The sequence below is a fragment of the Cicer arietinum genome, chromosome 2 (genome assembly GCF_000331145.2).
Source record: "Cicer arietinum cultivar CDC Frontier isolate Library 1 chromosome 2, Cicar.CDCFrontier_v2.0, whole genome shotgun sequence".
NCBI lineage: Eukaryota > Viridiplantae > Streptophyta > Magnoliopsida > Fabales > Fabaceae > Cicer > Cicer arietinum.
Genome location: NC_021161.2, coordinates 48,274,986 through 48,297,245, shown reverse-complemented (window position 1 = coordinate 48,297,245; position 22,260 = coordinate 48,274,986). Strand labels below are relative to the sequence as shown.

General features: G+C 30.1%; 2 protein-coding genes and 1 long non-coding RNA gene across 3 annotated transcripts; all 3 read right to left on the bottom strand.

Annotated features, from left to right (window-relative positions):
* Positions 1-105: 105 nt before the first annotated feature.
* Positions 106-2,428, bottom strand: LOC101494861 (protein LYK5). Its single transcript, XM_004491065.4, has one exon. The coding sequence runs from the start codon at positions 2,353-2,355 to the stop codon at positions 346-348; it is 2,010 nt and encodes a 669-aa protein (XP_004491122.1). The 5' UTR covers positions 2,356-2,428; the 3' UTR covers positions 106-345.
* A 2,077-nt stretch (positions 2,429-4,505) lies between these two features.
* Positions 4,506-8,986, bottom strand: LOC101494542 (uncharacterized). The gene is made up of 9 exons (XM_004491064.4): positions 8,722-8,986; positions 7,601-7,828; positions 7,375-7,496; positions 6,937-6,997; positions 6,556-6,696; positions 5,909-6,016; positions 5,538-5,766; positions 5,203-5,454; positions 4,506-4,822 (listed from the first exon to the last, which is right to left on the bottom strand). Exons 1-9 carry the CDS (start codon positions 8,887-8,889, stop codon positions 4,734-4,736), a joined length of 1,398 nt encoding a protein of 465 aa, XP_004491121.1. The 5' UTR covers positions 8,890-8,986; the 3' UTR covers positions 4,506-4,733.
* A 9,144-nt stretch (positions 8,987-18,130) lies between these two features.
* Positions 18,131-18,774, bottom strand: LOC101494336 (uncharacterized). The gene is made up of 3 exons (XR_189454.4): positions 18,686-18,774; positions 18,403-18,597; positions 18,131-18,291 (listed from the first exon to the last, which is right to left on the bottom strand). It is a non-coding gene; the product is annotated as an uncharacterized lncRNA (long non-coding RNA).
* Positions 18,775-22,260: the final 3,486 nt, after the last annotated feature.

The following is a 22,260-nucleotide window of genomic DNA, read 5'->3' as shown; positions in this document are numbered from 1 at the left end:
TAAAAAGCCAACAAAATTGAAACCTTGGCCTATCTGAATCATTTTTCAATATGGCAATAACATATTAACTGGAAATCTGAATTTTATACAATTAACACATCAAACTAGGCCAAGGTTTTATTTATTATTCACTTACTATGTTAAAGAAAAACAAATTGAAGTAGCCATTTTCAGGAATAGAAAAATTTACTACCTCAAAGTGTAAACTTCTATTCATAACAGCAACACAATGACCAAGGCATGTAATGTGATACAAGAAAGAGGCCAGCATAAACTCTACATATAGAAAGATTACACAAACTCTCAAATCAAACTATTATCCAACTTTGCATTAAAAATCACTAACTATCTACTAACAGAAACTTGGCCAACAGATCTAGACCGTTCAAGCTCATCAGATGGATCCCAATCCAATGTAGATGATTGAATCTTAGACAAAACCATGAAAACCTCAGAAACATTTGGTCTTAAATTAAGGTCACTAGCAACACATCTTTTAGCAATCTCAGCCATTGAATATGCAAGTTCCAATGGATATTCATCTTTCAAATTTGGATCCATGAAACCTCTAAGCTTCTCCCTAACATTTTCCCCTTCAAGAACCTGATTCACAGTAACAGACAGAAGCTGAACCCCACCAGCAACTTCTCTTCCAGAAAGAATCTCCAAAATCACAACACCAAAAGCAAAAACATCCATCTTTGGAGTAATCAAACCATTCTCAATATACTCAGGTGCCATGTAACCTTGAGTCCCAATTACATGTCTTGTTAATTGAAACTCTTCATTATTCCCTTCTTCATTCTCCATAACTCTTGCCAACCCAAAATTTGAAACTTTAGCTCTAAAATTTCCATTCAAAAGAATATTACCACTTTTCAAATTCTTATGAACATGAGGTGGATTAGCATAATTATGAAGGTAATTAAGTGCATCCGCTACATCATAAGCAATCTGAACTCTCTGAATCCAACTCAAACAAATCATAGAATTCTGAGAATTCTTCTTGTTCTTGTTCTTCTCAGATTGATGAAGCCAATCATGAAGAGAATCATTCTCAGCAAACTCATAAACAAGATAAGTGTTACCTTTGTAGACACAAAAACCAGACAACCTTATAATATTCGCATGATTAATCCTCTTCAAAATGTTTATCTCAGAAGAAACATCACCTTTAAGAATCTTAACAGCAGCATCATCACCTTTAAAAGAAGCTCTATAAACAGACCCATTAATCTTGTTCTCTTCACTGAAAAACTTCGTTGCATTTTGCAAATCTTGAAACTTGTACAAAGTCAACGAGTCAACCGCATAACGAATCCCCTCAGAAGAAAGTGACCAAGATTCTGTTTTTGAGGTAAAATCCGTAACCCTATTGGTTTCAGAATCTGTGAAAGCCTTCACTCCCGGCGGTGGTATCTCCGGCTGCCGTCGCCGGCGTTTATAGAAACAGAGGAAATAAACAGAGAGAGCTAGAAGAAGTAATACAACAACCCCAACCGCTACACCGACAATGACCCATTTCTTGGAAGAGGTCGAATCACCGTTATCCGTCGCCAGTGGCGGCGGAGGCGGAGTCTCCGGTGGTAAAGCTTGTTTTGTCAATTTTTGAGGGGGTTCATTTTTTAGAGGGATTAAAAGGGGGGTGAAGTAGAAAATTAATGAAGTAGAAAGTTCGTTAGCTTCCATAATGCTTTGTTCATCAACGCCGAAAAGATCAGCAATGGAAGAAACGGATTCACCTTCAGAGATTGAATAAGTGAGAAGAAACTTGAAACCTTGATCACTCTGTTTTTTTGTAGGACAAGCGCATCTAAGAGGAACGGTTATGTTGAGACCAGCAACGAGGTTTCGAACACCGTAAGTATTCTGAGCAATGAGAGCTTGACACGTGGTAAGAGCTTGGTAGGTTATATTAGCGACGGAGAAGTAAGTTTCACCTAAGGTTTTCAAAGTGTACGTAGAGTTGTGTTGGTAGTAGTTACCGTTGCCAGAGCAGGAACAGTTAACAGGCACGGTTATGATTGTGTCATTGGAGATGGGTTGTTGAAGGTTGTTGGATTGGGAGATGAGAGAAGGTGGGGTGTTTAGGAGGTGTGAAATGGAAAGGGGGGTGTTGTAATCGGGGGGTGTAGATTTGAAAGTGAGGTATGATTGACATGAAGGGATGCTGTTACAAATGTTGCCTGATGTTGAGTTGTATGTGTTGTCGCAGTCGAGTTGTTTGTTGTTTACGTATTCTTGTTGGGATTGTGTTTTTGTGATGATGAGAATTAGTGTTAATAAGATTGAGTGATAGAACATGTTGAGATTGAAGAATGGATATGATAAATTGTATTTTTGGTTTAGAAGCATAGATAGAGGTTTTTAAATTGGTGACTTGTGTGTGAGTTGAATTGAATTCAAAGAACGCGTCTTTGTTACTTTATATGTTGTGTTGTGTTGTGTGTTCAAAGCTAATGTTTATTGTTGATAGATAGAGTATGGGATGGGATAGGAGTGAAGCGAGTCAAACACGTTTTTTAGTTTTTTTCTTTCTTGCTACAATGCTACTTGCTTGCCAATTCATGTCTCATATCACCATTGACTTTTACTTTTACTTTGCATTTTTGTAACAATTTGGTGATAGAAATTATGACCATAAAAAGGGTGGATGATTACTACTGTTCAACGTCTTTATAAGTGGTCAACTTTGAATTTATACTTCAAAATTATTTATGATAATAATATAAACAATACGATATATATTTATTTATATTAAATTAATATAACTTAATTTGTGATTTTAATCATGATAATAAAAATAACTATTGACGATTACTTATAAGAGATAATATATATAATCGTTAGAGTTTTAAATATTTTTTATTAAAATTTATCGAAAATAAAATAATGTAATGAATATTTATGAATATATATATATATATTAAAAATTGCAATTTAATGGTTTTTTTTGGAGAAGATACAAGAGGCCAAAGGTCCAATATGTTGTTATTGTAAATTCTAGTCATAGTAAATTGATATTTTATTTCTTGAAATTGTAAGTAACTATCAAGTGATTCATAGTTTTATGAATGTTTTTGTTATTTTCTTAATTTTAGAGACAAATTACCAGCACTCTATAATTACAATCATCAAGCTTTTTTTTTTTTCCTTAATCAAGCTTTATTATTTATTTATATGTAACTAGGTAATTTATTTGGATCTTTTTGTTTGCAATCACTTGACAATACACAATCATATACCCATCTCGTTATTCGATGAAGATCAAATTTCAAGCTCGTATTTTAAATGTAAAAACTAAAATAAAATCTATTTCAATTTTAATTGAATTATCAAAATGTATGCAATTGTATTTAGCTGCATTGAATTATTCTTCGTAGCTCTAAATTAAAACATGATGATAGAAATCATTATTCACAATACTAAATTAAAATATAGTGATCAAAATAGTTATTCTTCATGATAAAAATTAAATTATTGAATTATTCTAATTTGACTTTAGATGGAACCACTCAACTGAGGGTGACGTCTCACAAAAGATGAAATATGTTGTGCATGTGACTGTATTAGTGTACCATCTACATTTCACAACTAATTTTTTAATTTATCGGTTGGAAAATGATAGCTACATACATGCACACATAGAAGTAGAATATTTCTTGATCTATAATAAAAATAAAAATAAAAAGAACATTTCTTTGATTTGGAGTAGAAAGACTATTTCCACTGCTTATTTTCTAATGCAACACAAGTTAAAATTCAAAATTTAACTTATTTACACAAGGTGTAAATATTTCTTACACAGTCAATTAATTATAAGTATTAATAATATTAAATTTTTATCATAAATATTTTTAAAATCATGTACTGATGTGTCAATATTTTAAAATCACTCCATAAAAATTAAATCTTGAAGTTATAATTAATACTATATTTCAACTTTTATATCACAATTGTTTTACATTTAAATTAATGGTGTGCCAATTGTTCATTGACCACAATCAAATTTCAAGTGGAAAAAGACACCTTGCTTAAGACGCCACAAGCAGATTCCATGCAGCTGACAGTGGTCTTTCTGGAAGGAAAGATTAAATTGAACATTACACTTTTCAATTCTTTGATTGATCATTGAATTTAGGTTGACTATATGCACTATGATATTTTTGTTTGCACGGCTTAAAAATAGAGAAATGAATATTTTATTTGTTCCCTAGAAAAAATATCACTTGTTTATTTGATCTTAAACAAAATGAACTCATTAGTAAGGTAACGACAAATTTATATATAGACAAAAAATGTTCAACGATCAAAGTAACAAAACTATTTTTTTTAAGCGGCCAAATATTATATATATATTAGAAAACATGGGGAAGTGAGGAAAGGAGAAATTTGTATTACTCAAATTGGCACAAAAAATGGCATGCCAATGACATTCATGCATCATATCATTATCAAATAGCTAAAGCATTAAATAAAACTACAAAGCAAAATGAAAAATCTACTTCAAAAAGTGTGTTTGGTTTTGCATTAAGGTACTAGTACTACACAATTGTCTAAAAATTTCAAATAGAAAAACCAAACACACTAAATGTACATCATACTAGTGAAAACAGTAAAAGAATACTCATAAATCTTATTGACCTATAATCATTAATAAGGTTAAATCTACAAAGGAGAAGATATTACACATGCTCCCTTTTGCTGATTGTGTATTAATTTATCCAAGCGTGTCATTCGTGCTTTCTTTTGCATCCTCCTAGACCTAGTCGAAAAATTGTGACAAAAGCATAAAGAAGCCCGAGGAACGCAAGAACCAACGCTGCAGCGATAACCAAATTATAATAACCAGAATTAGTGAATCATAAGAGTTCAACAAAAAATAAGTGTGTTATACAATGAACAAAGTTGTCAAATAGCAGCTATAGCAAAATGAACAAAGTTTTCAATACGCTATTAGTATAGAGTGTTGTCAAATAGCAGTTATAGCTATAGCATTGTAGCGTAGCAGAATTTGAACAAATTGCTATTTTTTGCGTTCTGCAATTGACAAAACGACAATGAATAGAAAGAGCTAATCCAACTTATATCTAATGATAGTTAAATCTTAACTTTGATTTACTAATATCTTTATAAGTTACCATGGAAACTTTCTTCTCAAAAAAAAAAAAGTCTAGCAATTAGAATTTGGAAGTGACTTACCAACAATAGTGAAAGAAAACAAAAACGCGAGGCGATATCTTTTAGTCCATGGCAGATTAACTTCAAGAGTGAAATGCCTCTGATTATCTCCTGCTTTTACTCTGTCAGGAGTTTCTGATTTTGATGGATGTAATTCCAATAATGAAATATCGGCACCTGTAACGGCGACCCCGTTCTTGTCCCGGACTTTGAATTTCACACTCACCGGGTGAGAGTCCCAATCTATTTCAATGGTTCCAAAGTTTGGCTGGCCTAACAAAAGACAACATTTGTAACATCATAACATGGAAACCAATGAAAGTATTCTTACCAAAAAACGAGGAGATAAAGTTTACCATATACACAAGAACTGTATCTGCAGTTTGGTCCCTTAACTCTCATTGTAGACGGAGTCAACCATGCCACGAATCTCACAACAGGACGCAAGAAAGGCGGAACAACCTCCTCGACTGATTGAGTAAGCCCACTTGAGGTAATATCAAATAGTGGATAGTCCGAAGCACAGTCATATCTTGTAATTTCCCCAAAGTGAACATCTCCGCTTATAAAAAATACTCCGCCTCTCTGTTAAAAATGGACTAACAAGATGTGAAATAAATACTGATTCACAATATTATGTAAATGATATTTATGTGGTTCATTTTAACAACAAAGGCTAAAATAAAAAATATAAGTAGAATATGAATGCACTGCAAGTTATTTTTACCTTACTATCTGCTATTAATTTGAAAAGGCGTTCTCTTTCCTTTGGAAAACGACCCCATGATTCCATAGCAAACAATGGTTGAAGAGTTGCTGATAGATTTGATATAACCTGAAATGCATATTAGTTAAATGCATGAATTAATCATTAATCAATACAATCAAATTAGAGAGGAACCTAATCTCTTAGTGTGAGTTGTGTAACCACCTAGTGGCTAACATATCCAAATCATTAACAAGAGCAATAATGCTAAGATAAAAAACACAAATAATTTCATGTTATTATCAACATAAATAAAAGAAACATATCTCAAATTCTCAATTTTTCGAAGTAAACAATTCAAGCAGAAAACTCAGTTCTTCTGAGATTGGCAAGATTTAGTTAAGTGAAACCCTGAAAGTTATTAAATTTTAAAAAGCATATTGTTATTCAGATTCAGTGAGTCATTAAACCAACCTCTTTCTTTCTAACTTTTCCAGTAAAATGAATATAGTGTCAGGCATACAAGTGTAATGGTTAATAACGTAGCGAAAAGGCCCAATGCTTAAATTGACGCAGATATCCTAGTATACATTGTGTTTAGAAACGTGATAAAATTTACAGACTGATTAATCTTAGTGACTATAACAATTGATAGCTCATTTCCATACCTGAATAGAAGATCCGATTATGGTAATGGCAGTTGGTGGACCCTTTAGCTCTTTCTCCAACCATAACCATTGTGAATTCCCCAAAATGGTTCCATCACTTCCTATAGTATCTCTGTGGTATCTGGTATCTAACAGTACAACCTAAATAGGTTTCCCCAATACACAACAAAATTTATTAGTACAATACAAGATGACTGCTTAAAGGTTTAAACATCATTTAAAAGAAACTCTGTAGTTTCATTATTGAAGATAACAAAGTGAAAAGTCACAACATTTTGAGAGGGATTAGGTGCTATTAGCCTACCACAGCACAATAACCATGACAAGATTTCATGAGTTGAATATTGAATGAAGAAAACTGTCTTTTTATTAAGTCAATACCTTAACATCTTTGCCCATGGGACCATATGTATATGAGGCATAGACACCGGCCTGTTTCCGCCTGAAATAAGAAGCTACATTAAATACTAAATCTTCATGTGTTGCTTGTTAAAATCTATTAATGAATGAATACATATATCAGATAGACAGATACTCTAGAACTGTCTTCATCAAATACCACATGCACCATAACATTGTATAATTCCCCCAGCATCAAGAAAAAGATTGCATATATACTCATTAAAAATGGATTTAATTAGTATCCAGTGTCCATGTGAAGATTTTTTTACATTATCAATTATAATCGTCGGATCATTAAAAATATCTTAAAAGTCACATATGAGTAGTTGCGGTTGGTTGACAATGTAAAAGGTTTTGACTGACAGTGCATCAAAATCAAATAAATATAATGCAGCAAGGGGAATTATCCATGTCCACCTTGGGCTATCTTGAGGTTCATCCAAGAAATCAAGAAGTAACTTTTGGTTGGTTGTTTTTCCATGAAATTCTTTTCCTGCATCATTTAATCCATAGTCATGATCATCCCATGTACCAATAACCTATAACATTCCAATGTAAAAATTAGACTAAGAACAATGCTGCCTATTAAATAAGAATCTCAAATCTCAATAAAAAACAACTATAAAATCTTCGAATGAAACACCTCGGCACTTTGTTTAACCCGAACATATCCAGGATTAGACTTAGCCTTCTTGTATTTAGCCTCCATTTCCTCCTCAGATGAAGGAAGAAATCGTGGAACGTTCTTCCACGGCCCAATAGTCCTTTCTCGTCCGAATATTTTAAAAGGGCGTTTGTTGTCTCCGTAAATGTTATCTCCCAGAAATATAAATATTTGTGGATTGAAGTCTACCACTGCATCCCATATGGGCTGGAAAACATACACATATATTAACAAGCTGACATGAAAAGGAAGTAATACTAAGCTTGCATCGTAAAGGAAGTTGTTAAGTGTAAAGCATAAAAATAAGAGACCAGTGTAATGTAACATTGCAAGCTCAAAATGTAGCATTTGAGCTAAGCAAATACTATAAACAGCAGAGAGATACTGCACAAGAATGTCCTAGACCAGACAGCAAAATTTACTACCAAGTACTTAAATGTAAACTAAATTACTGTCTGCTTTTACTTCAACCAATGTTGTTAAATAGCTGCTATAGTATAGCGGAATTTGAACAAATTGTTATTGTTCTGTAATACACTATTTAGTACAACATTTTGTCAAAAACCGACTATAGTGGCACTACAGCACTATTGCATAGCATATTTTGAACAAACTATTATTTTCTGCCATAAGCAATTGACTACAATGTTTTCAAGATGAATAATTTTAGGTGGTATAAGTGTGTAAAGCGTCACACACAAGGAATTTAAGTTATTTTCTAAATAATTTTGGCTACCTTTTAAATTGCGATAAATCTCACTCTTTTAAAAAGAATTGGATCATATTATAAATCTTCATCCAAACGAATAATTCTTAGGAAGAACAGTGAACAAGTTCTAGAATTCAAGCAAAATAATCAACAGAAACAGTAAATGATTTGTTTCCTGTTACATAAAAAAAAAATAAAAAAAAATAAAATAAAAGGACCACAAAACATTTTTTTACTGTGTTGTTACGAGAATTGAGACATCATGGTTGAAACAAAGAAAGTGAATCATTTGCGACATATTAGTTCCAATAAACGACAACACTAAGAAGAAAAAAACAGAAAGCGGACAAAACATAATAGAATAAAAAGTACAAAGAAAAAAAATTGAAACCTGAGGAGCACTTTGGTTAGAACATGATCCAAAGGCAATTCTGGAGACTAGATGTTCACGCTTATTGTGAGTGTCGGAAGCGATTACGGTGGTTGAGACGGTAACTATTCCGATGAATAGAAGGAAGCACCGCCACCGCCACGGAGGCGGAGATTGATCGAAACCCATTTGGGGAATAGTAATGAATTTGAGTTCAATTTATTTATGAGAGATCAGGAATACCAGAATTTGAGGCCAATGACTGACACACACAAAAGTACACTAACAGTTATTAACGTATTATAATGTCATTATTTTTTACAACCCCTCCACACTTGGTCCCCTCATCATAGAAATAAAATATTGATATTAGTATAAAAAAATGTTAATTTGATCTTTAAAATATAAAGTGTAAAGTCAAATAATTATTTTAGGACAACTTTAAAGATATTTCAGTTTTATTGTAGATTAATTTGAGCTATATTTAAGATTTTTAATAATCAAACTGATATTTCCATTTTTAGATCAAATATATCTCCATATTTTTGTTAAGAGATGATCATGACTATGGAGATGATCAAATATATCTCCATTTTTAGTAGGCTTGTGCAGGGCTTTAAATGGGTTACCTCAACCTAACTAACCCGGTTTATCCAATCGATTCAAAATAACAATTTGAGTTGGATAAATGAGTGTGAATAAGTAATTCTGATTTCACAAAAGAAATTAAATATATTTTTGTACGATTGTATTTTAACTTAAATTATTATATTACTTTTTTATGTATCTATTTTGATATAAACAAATAAAAAATTGAACTTTAGAAAAATAAATTTTATTATTTAAAAGACAAATTATTCATCTTAAAATTCTCTTTTCTCTATTTTTATTTTTATTTTATTTAATATTCTCGGCCTATTTTTATAAATTTAGTATCAAGTCAAATTTTATTAAAATCAAAAGAGATTAATAAATTTTTACTATGGTTAAATAAATTTTTACTATAGTTAAATAAATTTTTAATTTCTATAAAATTTTATTTTAGTCCCTACAAAGAAATTACATTTTTTATAGTCAATATAAAGTTACTGTACAAACACTCTTTATTAGAACGAAACATGTTTAATTACTCTTTAACTTTTAAATTATTTAATAATTTTTTATAAATATATTTAGAATATTATAAAAAAATTAAAAATATTTTAAATTACATTAAATTAAAAATGAATTTTTTAACACTTTAAAAGAATATACACGTATCAAAATATAAATCTAAAAATTTCATTTTGAACATCTCATTAAAAAATAAAATAAAAAATCAATATGTTGAGAGAATTGGGAACAACAAAAAACGAATACGAATGCGAAGATGCACTCCAATCGATGGAGGAGATAACAAAAAACGAATACGGATGCGATGATGCACTCCAAAAATAACGTACATGATTTGTACCTCAGTTAGACTTATACCCCAATATGTAAAAAATTCAAATTTGTCCCTCTCATTTTCATTCAATCAAAGGTAAAAAAAATTATTTCAAAATCTTACTTTCACCAAAATTTTCGGTAATTAAATTTTTCTCCCCAAAAATCCAGTATACAAATTAAAACTACCAGAAATTATATTTTTACAATTTCTGGTGGTATAATTTGTGTATTGAAAATTTCAAGACACAAAATTTTCAGTAGTATAAATTGTCTATCGGAAATTTTAGCAACAAAATATTTATACTACTAGAAATTTTGTGCCTAGAAATTTCTGGTAGCTACTTTATTCTACCTGAAATTTGAGTCTTGAAATTTTTAGTAGTTAATTTTATTCTACAAAAAATATTAATTTTGAAATTTCCGTTACGTAATTTTTTTGTGTGTGTATTTTTTTTAACTTTTTTTTTAAAGGTTGGAAAAAAAAACCATTATGTATAGATTTGACTCAAACATTCACAACTAATAAAATTTTGAGTCACGAGAAGCTGTTATATCATGGACAATAGAGGTTGGCTGACAAAATCGAGTAGTTATTATCATTAATCGCTTTGACATAGAGACCAAAAATAGAGAAAAGAAATCAAAATTAATTCTCAATTGATAGAAGTGAAAAATATAAGTCAAATAAAAGTAACTCAAGAACTTCAACTAATAGGTGTGGTTGTCAGTTTAAACTTAGATCGAAACCATTGAAGAATGATGATAGATGAATTATTGGTTTAATGTGTGAACTTCACAACCATGAGTTAATGACTACTTTTGAGAATAATGCATTTGTGGGATGCTTAAAATAAGAAGATAAGAAGCATGTTGACTTGCTGACAAAGTATCACGTTGTACCGAGACACATCTTGCCTTGCCATCTTTGAGAGATCGAGATAAATAGAACGTGACTAATATCTCTCAAATTTATCAGTGACAAACCACATAAAAAAAAAAAAGAATTTAAAAGGATCAAAAACTGATATGCAATATTTGTTTCAGTTACTTGAAGCTGAGAAGTATGCTTGTGAGAGTAGGACTCATGAAGACTCCGACGTTGTGAAGGACATGTTTAGGACGCACCCAAATTCCATAGCTTCGGTTAACATGTTATCTCTTGTATTGATCATTGATAGCACCTACAAAACCAACATGTATAGATTACCATTCTTTGAAATTGTTGGTGTAGCTTCAACTAGGTTGACATTCAATGTTGCATTTGCTTATATGGATTGTGAGATTCAAAAAAAAGTTTATTGGGCATTGGAGAAGTTAAAAGAGTTGTTTGTTTCAAATACCCCATTTCCTCAAGTGATCGTGACTAACAGAAGACTTGCTTTAATGAATGCAATTGAAGTTGTATTTCCATTTTCAACAAATTTACTTTTTTAACTTCATATCAATAAAAAAAATGTTAGAGCCAAATGCAAACAATATATATTGAAGACAGATATGCAGAAACCCATTCTAGAGTTGTGGAGGAAAATTGTTTATTATTCTGAAGATAAGGAGTACGAGGAACTTTTGCAGATGATTGAGTAAACATGTGTTGATAATATTATTCTCTTTGACTACTTCAAAGACACATAGTTGACTCCTCACAAGGAAATGTTTGTTGAAGCATAGATCAATCGAGAGTTGAATCTAGGAAATACTACGACTAATAGGTATGTCATTAAAACTTTGCATTTTGTTTTATAGTTATACTTATTGAGGATTAAACATGCATGTTCGATAGAATTTTTATTGAAATAATATCAAACATGTTTCTTATATTTGAATATTAGGATTGAGTCTACTCATTGTTCATTGAAGAGATTTTTGGAATACATCAAATGATATTTCTATAAGGCATGAAATGTTATGAATGAGATGTTGAAATTGTAAATTATTAAGATAAATGGGTCATTTGAGATAAGTAAGAGTTACAAACTATTCTATGAGAAATTTACTTGGGTTGTATCCAGAAAAAATTTAGCTGATATTGTTGATGAATACAAAAGAGTCAGTTATGTCAATAACGACAAAGTCGCGTGTCATTTTATACTTAGAAACTCTCATGGATTACTTTTTGCATGTGAGTTGACACGATAGAAGTTGGAAGATGTTCCAATCTATTGGATGTCGTTCATATATATTGGAGGAAATTAACCATGTATAGTGGTCTAGAGGAAGAAAAGTTGGAAAATGATTCAGAGTTCGACATTACATCAAAGATGAATATAATTTGGAAAACATGAAAAACACTTAATGTTGCTGGAAGGAGGGCATTGAAGAGAAAGTTGTGTGAAATAGCATATCAAAAGACAACATCAATGCGTGCACCACCAAATAAGATCAAAATAAAGGGTGGTGTGAAAAAGGGTAAAAGGAAAAAAGTCGAAGGGATTTAACGTATATCGCGATCCTCCATTTTTTGAGCATGTTGATGCATTTTATTCTGATAATGCAACTACTCAAGTCTCTCAACAAGGACCCATGAAAGCATCCCAACAAGTCTCCAGGAAGCATCCAAACAAGCCTCCCAACAAGCATCCAAACAAACCTATCAGCAAACACCCAAACAAGCCTTTTAGCAAGCACCTAAACAAGCCTCTCAGCAAGCCCCTATGATGAGTGAAGTTAGAAAATATTTGGATGAGTTTCCTCCTATAATTCATCCATATATTGAAGACTTAGTTAATGTTAAAGCGGGTGGAAACTGTGGATATCATGTTATTTCTACTTCACTTGGTCATAGTGAATAATATTGGAGCATTGTGCATCGACAATTGTATATATACAATAAGTAAAACCTGATTTATATGTTGCATTATAAAAGGAACGTTTGCAAGAACTGACAAACTCTTATAATTGATTTGGAAAACCAACCCATCAAGATTTGGATGAGCATTCCAGATATGGGTTACGTGATAGCAACAAAATATAATCCCGTTCTTGTGACATTGGAAGAACACTTTTTCTTTGACTTTTTCCCCATTAAATGGTGCACACAATGGAGAACTATCACATGATCGTATTATCAACATTTGTTTTGTTAATGAAACTCATTAGATTCAAGTTAAATTGAAATCAACATGTACATTGCCAACACTTGTATGACATTGAAAGAAGCACCACGGTTATAGGTCTACATCATCAGTTATAGCTTATGCAAGACATCTACAACATTGGGGCTCATTAGATTTAGAACATACATCAGATTATATATCTTTGACCGATGATCGACACTTTTGATTAAAAATTTATTTCATATTTATGAAATCTTCAATTTGTTAGTTTGGTTCCTCTCCATTTCACATCCCTTTTTGTAACAGAAGACATTCAAATAATATACAAAAGATTACAATATTTCAACTTTTAATAAAATAAGTCCAAAGCAATAAAGCAAAAAGTCAAAATAAGTCAAAATTAATAAGTCTATATAAATAAGTTTAAATAATAAAATAATACAATCAAAATACAATTATAGTACTAATGATAATCTTAAGGATCTTGCCTTTGTAAATATAAACTCTGCTATATAAGATCATCTATTATCTAACACCGTTTATGTCATTCACCATGAGTAGTATCGAGACAACCATCATGACTGGGACTAGGACCAACATCATAACTAGAACTAAGACCATAAATAGGATCATGATCAGCATCATGACTATGACCAAAACCAACATTATGGCTAGGACCAGGACCAACACCAATAGAAAGGTCAAGGCATAGAGGTTATCAAAGATGAATATAATTTGGAAAACATGAAAAACACTTAATGTTGCTGGAAGGAGGGCATTGAAGAGAAAGTTGTGTGAAATAGCATATCAAAAGACAACATCAATGCGTGCACCACCAAATAAGATCAAAATAAAGGGTGGTGTGAAAAAGGGTAAAAGGAAAAAAGTCGAAGGGATTTAACGTATATCGCGATCCTCCATTTTTTGAGCATGTTGATGCATTTTATTCTGATAATGCAACTACTCAAGTCTCTCAACAAGGACCCATGAAAGCATCCCAACAAGTCTCCAGGAAGCATCCAAACAAGCCTCCCAACAAGCATCCAAATAGACCTATCAGCAAACACCCAAACAAGCCTTTTAGCAAGCACCTAAACAAGCCTCTCAGCAAGCCCCTATGATGAGTGAAGTTAGAAAATATTTGGATGAGTTTCCTCCTATAATTCATCCATATATTGAAGACTTAGTTAATGTTAAAGCGGGTGGAAACTGTGGATATCATGTTATTTCTACTTCACTTGGTCATAGTGAATAATATTGGAGCATTGTGCATCGACAATTGTATATATACAATAAGTAAAACCTGATTTATATGTTGCATTATAAAAGGAACGTTTGCAAGAACTGACAAACTCTTATAATTGATTTGGAAAACCAACCCATCAAGATTTGGATGAGCATTCCAGATATGGGTTACGTGATAGCAACAAAATATAATCCCGTTCTTGTGACATTGGAAGAACACTTTTTCTTTGACTTTTTCCCCATTAAATGGTGCACACAATGGAGAACTATCACATGATCGTATTATCAACATTTGTTTTGTTAATGAAACTCATTAGATTCAAGTTAAATTGAAATCAACATGTACATTGCCAACACTTGTATGACATTGAAAGAAGCACCACGGTTATAGGTCTACATCATCAGTTATAGCTTATGCAAGACATCTACAACATTGGGGCTCATTAGATTTAGAACATACATCAGATTATATATCTTTGACCGATGATCGACACTTTTGATTAAAAATTTATTTCATATTTATGAAATCTTCAATTTGTTAGTTTGGTTCCTCTCCATTTCACATCCCTTTTTGTAACAGAAGACATTCAAATAATATACAAAAGATTACAATATTTCAACTTTTAATAAAATAAGTCCAAAGCAATAAAGCAAAAAGTCAAAATAAGTCAAAATTAATAAGTCTATATAAATAAGTTTAAATAATAAAATAATACAATCAAAATACAATTATAGTACTAATGATAATCTTAAGGATCTTGCCTTTGTAAATATAAACTCTGCTATATAAGATCATCTATTATCTAACACCGTTTATGTCATTCACCATGAGTAGTATCGAGACAACCATCATGACTGGGACTAGGACCAACATCATAACTAGAACTAAGACCATAAATAGGATCATGATCAGCATCATGACTATGACCAAAACCAACATTATGGCTAGGACCAGGACCAACACCAATAGAAAGGTCAAGGCATAGAGGTTCTACGACAATATAAGGGATCATTTAAGGTTGAGGTATCCTATAGTACTATTGAATGTATCCTTCAATAGACTCTTGTGAATATGCAGTTGGATGCAATCTTGTACGAAGAGATCATACAGAGTTCTTGTACATACTCCATTCAACATCACATACATATAGCATCAATGGTGTAGGAGGAATGTGATGAGTATACCCAAACTTTTGTATGCACCTCTCTATAAATATGATATCATCTTGGAACACCAACAAATCTACCCTGTAAACATCGATACATACTAAAATTCTGTTGTGGAATCCTCATCGTAATTTGGTGTCCAAATAATATTAGTAGATCCCAAAGCATCCAACTTTGCTATATAGTATGCAACATCCTCAGATGTTTTTGTAGTCCACTGAAACATTTGTGGCATTATAGATATAAGCTCACTCATACCTCACTTATAAATGTCAGAGAAATGTTCATAAATTCATGTCTGTAAATAATAAAAAAGTACAAATACTTCAATGAACATCTTATCAAATAACAATATAATAAGTATACAAATAATATAATAGAACTTAGAATATAGATAAATATCATCCAATCTGTTTTGTTGCAGGCATGATAACATCTATAAGATAGTCATATAAAACAACAAGAGCTGTTGGTCCCCGTGCCCATTTAGCACAAGTATCAAGGTATTGAAAAAGAAATAAATATTTTGTAGATACAAGACTAAAACTGTTGTCAACTAGTATGGTACACCCTACCAAATGACGTAGGTATGCCCTCGTTGCGCAATCAAATCTTCATTCACAAAGTTTCTTAAAGAATATAGCTTTCAACCATTCAAAACTATATGAAGCACCTTTATTGACCTTTGTTTCATTAACATCTTCATCATGATAAACTCCCAATAACTCAATGCCAGCAACCATGGCCAAATCTTCATTCACATTAACGGAAGGTGTGAAAAACTTTCCATAACATGGTATGTCCAAAAGACCTCTAACATTGTTAAGAGTAATAGTCATTTCACCAAATGGCAGGTGAAATGAGCTAGTCTCTGCGTTTCATCTCTCAACAAAAGCAGATATTAGATTATTGTCAATCATGTGTAAACTACATCATCGCATATGACGTAACCTAGATATAGTAATCAATTGATCTATCAAAATAGGTAATACATATATGATATCTGACAAGGCACATCAATTATATTTAATTAAAATAACACATAATAAATTATACGATTATTTAGTTTACTATATGAAATTTCACTATTAAAATAATTATTTTAAATACTTTTTTTTTCTTTAGTTTTTCTTCTCTTTCTCAATTAGTATATTTTATCATTTGACACTTTTCAGTTAATAAAATTAAACTCTAATAAGTTCCTAAAACCAGTGAAATAGTAAATCAACTATTTCAAAAAAATTGAGTTCCTAAAATCAGTCTTGTAATAAAATATACTATAAATATATTAAATTATACATATTATGCTATATTATACTATGTAATAAAATAAATTATTTACTAACCTGTCTATTCCACACTCTAGCTGCAATGTGGTGCTCATAGTTCTTAAGGACGGAAAGACTGTAAGGACCTCCAAGAAATACAAGTTGTTTAGGCTGCTGATGTTGATGCATGTTATCCTGGTGCTGTTGATTCTCTTATTGATCATCAAACTCAAGATCATATAGCTCATCTTGCTCAAACTCAGACTGGATACAATAATCCTCCTTTAGTTGAATCTCTTTGTTCCTCTTTATCTTTTTTTCAATGGTGACTCTCCTTTTAGATTGTGTAGGAGGTCGAACTCGATAATGTTCCACAGTGTTTTTCGCTCCTCTAGTCCTCACTAAAAAAAATTGAATGAGAAAACTATTTTTAAAACACTTTTGTTGGAAATTTTATGAATGAACGAAATTTCTGAGAGTTTCACTCAAAAAGTTGAAATTTCCGATAGTTATTTTTCAATACCAGAAATTTCAACATTGAAATTTCCGGGAGTTTCAATTGAAAATTTGAAATTTTCGATAGTTAATTTTCAATATCGAAAATTTAAAAAATGAAACTTCCAGTGGAGAACAACTTCTGAATTTTCAAAATTTTTGAATGAAATTAACTCTCAAAAATTTCATTTTAAAATTTCCGGTATCAAATAATAATTACCGAAAATTTTGTTATTGAAATTTCCAGTAAGAGAATTTTAGAGAGAAAAATTATTTTTTTCAGAAATTTTATATTGTAACTTAGGATCAAGTATCTGAATTTGTAATTGTTTTTATTGTAAACTTAAGGATATTTTAGTAAGATTAGCGATAAATTTTTTAACTAAAGTGGATAAATTTAAATAGGGGTACAAAATTCAATTTTCTCATACTAGACTCTGTTCTAATTTTCGTTTCAGATTATAGAAACAACTACAAAGTGGCCCATCAACGGGCCAGAATTGCTATTATTAGGCCCAATTGTATTTGAGTTTAATACTCCCTCTGATTAGATCATTGTAATTCTTGCTCATGATATGGACCCAATTTATTAAGGATATTATTATTTTTTATTAAAAAAAATTACTTATATGATAATCTTGTAATGACTTAAAAGTATTTTTTAATAAAAAATTAAACTTTTAAAAGAGACTAAAAATTTATTTAAATTATATATATATATACATAATTGTAAGATAAAAGAAGATTTTCATAATAAAATAAAAACTCACATGCCATCCAACAACGATTTTATTAGTACTATCTCCCTGACCATTTTGAACATATATATGACCTGAACTTGATTGGCCCTTAAAAACTTTTGGATTATAAACACTAGCTGTTCCAGTAACTCCAAAGTAAGGAGCATGCAAATTTATAGAAGATACATGTGTAGACTACAAAATCAAAAGGTTGACATATTAGTTGAATATTCAATCATTATACACACAATATTTATAGAAATAAACGAATAAATTTATAATTAGATTGTATTGGAGAAAACATACATGTCTATGATAACTAGTTTGATCTAGAATATGATCATTGAATAAAGATATGCCTCCGATGAGATCATCTTTGGTTACCCTCCGAATAGGGACAGTTTCTTTTGGACATCTAACTTTCTCAATCTCGAAATTGGATTTGGTTGGTGAAATATGGACATTTGTTTCACTCACGTTTCTTTGACTACTTGGTATATGCTACAACAAAAGAAATAAAAATGATCATTGAAAGAGACAAAGTAAAAGAAAAAAAAAATGAAAACTATATCTCTGTAAACTATTTTACCTGTAATTTATGGTTCTTTAGCAAAGGATGATCAAAAGCCGGTTGTTTGTTAATATTAACACAATCAATTATGTACCCTGACTTTGTCTATAGAAAACACCAAAATAAAACAAAAACAAAATTATTAAAAAAGGAGGTCAAGAGTTTAATACTCCCTCTGATTAGATCATTGTAATTCTTGCTCATGATATGGACCCAATTTGTTAAGGATATTATAATTTTTTATTAAAAAAAATTACTTATATGATAATTTTGTAATGACTTAAAAGTATTTTCTTAATAGAAAATAAATAAAAAAATTAAACTTTTAAATTATATATATATATATATATATATATCAAATGAGATGAGTTTTATAATGATAAAAATTAGATGATTAAATTAACCATACATAAATAATTATAATTAAGAGTTATTTAAGTGATATGTGACCAGTCAAAAAAGTCATGTCATTTTTTTCTTTCTAATTTTGACAATTCATTGTATAATTGTATGATCAAAATTTAATTATCTTTTTATCTCATTGTAAAACTCCTCTCATTTGATATACTTTTGATATATATATATATAAGAACCACTCATATGAGAAAACTTTTTTATTGTCATAAACAAGAAAAAGTCGTGGCCGAATTATAATTACATAATAGTTTAAATTATTTAATAATTAAATTAAACTAGAAAGTTTCTATGAAGGATTTTAGTACAGTTGTTTTTTTAACTAATAAATTAATGATATTTTTTTGCATCAAAAAGGCCAAAGTACCCACTACACCTTGAACTAACACATGTAGCGTAATAATACTCATTAAATTCACACCGCGAATGAAATCTTAATTAGATCCTAAATTCCTAATAAAGCAAACGCTAATGTTAACCTTCTTTTTTATATTGAGTAAAAAAAAAAAAACAACTTCATTTTTATAAACAATTTTCTACTGCCATGATGAGTCCAACAAATTGCTCAATTGGCAATACTATTTTTATATAAACTTTAATTATTAAATGTCAAATTGAATATATTTTAGTTTTGCCAATTGGTTTCCTATTCCCAGCAACAACAAATAGGTATCCTTATAAGTAATAATACAAAACCGAAGAAGGCTTTTTCAAAATAAAAATAAAAATGGAAGAAGGCATACCTAATTTGTTAGAATCCGATGCGAGTAAGTGTAAGTATTAGCACTCTCTTCTACTAAGCTCAATCTAGTAAAGTCTCACTTACGGCGTGTTTTTATAATCTAAACCTTTTAATCTTAATTTAATTATGTAATTAGATATTCATATACACAAAAACGTCCAACAAAAAGGAAATAATAATAGAGGACTAGAAAGTAAATTTTTTAACCAATTTTAGTATGAAGCAGTTATTATTTACATGAGATCGTATTTTTTAATCAATAATGATTGGTGTAAAAGTAATAGAAGAACTTTAAAATTTTAGGGTTGTATCGCAAACATGTAAGTCTAAAAGTTTGAGCAGTGCTAAGTTGAATGTGAGAAGATTGAACAAAGTCATTGTGACTAACAAAATTTGAGATAAAAAAATTCACTAGTTTGAGCGACTTTGAGTTATAGCATTTGAAGATATGGGTTGATCTTGTTCAAGAGGGTTTGCTAGAGGCGTTGAAAGGTTGTAAAAAGATGGATGAAGGTTCAATGAAGTATGAAAAGACAACATTAATAATCGAGAAAGCTCATAGTACAATTATCTTAAAACTTTGAGATAAGATTCTAAAAAAATGATTAAAAAAAAAAAAAAAAAAAAAATAGTGTTGCAAGGATTTGGGTCAAACTCAAAGAGTTGTATATGACAAAATATTTAGTAAGTTGTCTCAATCTCTAGCTTTTTATGTTTTCCTTTAGTTGTAATCTTATTATTTTAATTTGATTGTTTCTTTAACCTTTTATAAAATACGAAAACTGTCCAACCACTACTATTTTACAAAAAATAAAAAATTAACTGCTGACATACGCCCTAAAAAACTATTCAATTATGCATTTTTTCGATAATTTTTCATCATCTCTGATTTTTTTTATTAGATTCATCTTCTTTGTAATGCTTACCAAAGAGATAAAATTTTATTTTCACTCAAGAATCTAAAAATAGAATTGAAGTCAAAACACAAATTAAAAAGATGAACATGTAATGCTGTTTTAGAGTTTCGGAAAACTGTTTTTAAAATAACTTTCAGTCACCGAAAATATTATTGGGTTGAATCGCAGACTAGGTCACTCTATTTCAGACGTTTCGCAGCACTGTCTAAAATTATGCAAGACAGTTAAAATTATATTAGTATTCTACTGCACCATAGATAACCGTTCTAAAATTATATCATTAATATAACTATAATGGTCACTCTAAAAATATGGTTCTTAAGACCATTCATAAATTGAAGGAATTACGACACAAAAACCTCTCTAAAAAGACAATAGTATTAGAACTACTCAAAAATCAAATGGACTACGACATAAAAAACCGCTCTAAAGGACAGTGATATTATGACTACTTAAAAATTGAAAGGACATAAAGAAACAGGATATAAATGACTTGAAAGTGCATAACTCCACGTCAACCCTAAGGTGACTCCTAAAGCTTTTGAAGAATTCGGTCTGAGGCCACATCCATTTGATGCATGGTACGTCCATTTTTTTGACATATCTCAAATATAATTAATGTCATGTGTTATTTTTGGCTTAGAAAAGTTTATCAACAAAAGACATTTATTATCATGAGAAATCTGATTAATATTTTTACAAGCATTACAAGTTATAATTAGGAGAAGTAGAAAGATAAATATAAATATAAGTATCCATATTTCAACTTGATTGAACGTAAACTATGACGATTAAAATGTTATTTAATTTTTTTATTAAATTATTTACCATCAATTTTCTTTAATTGATTATTTCATATATTTTTTAAAAGAATTTGGAGCAAAAACAATGCCTATATATGCAGATCACAATCTGTCAATGTTTAATTCCATATTCTTTATATATGAAAAACTTTTTAATTTGTTATCTTCAAAATTAGAAAAGAGACCCACAAGGTTTTGAAGTTGAATATCAATATTTACAAAAAGTTAGCTTTTTATTCATATTGCTGTTTTTTTTTTTTTAAATTAAAATCCACAAAAACACACTAATGTATAAATCTAAAAATAATAATTAACCTTTAAATGCTAATCATTGATCTATAACATGCAATAAAAGGGATTTTGACATGAATATCTCTTTTTTTTTTTCTTTTTAATTCCAAAATGCCCTACTTTAAAAAAAAAAATATAGAATTGCCGTACTTTTTTGCCCTACTTTAAAAGTAAATTATATTAATAAAATAAAATTAATTAAATTGAACCAATAAAACACGTTAAATTAAAGAAAAAATACTGAAGGAAAAAATATATCAAATTTATATTTTATCATTATTATTATTATTATTATTATTATTATTATTATTATTTTCATTAATTTTTATTTATTAGATAAGAAAAATATGAGGAAGTTGTAATAATAACGTGCAAAAATGGAGGAAGTTGTTGTAATAATTTGTCAAAAACAAAAAATAGGAGGAT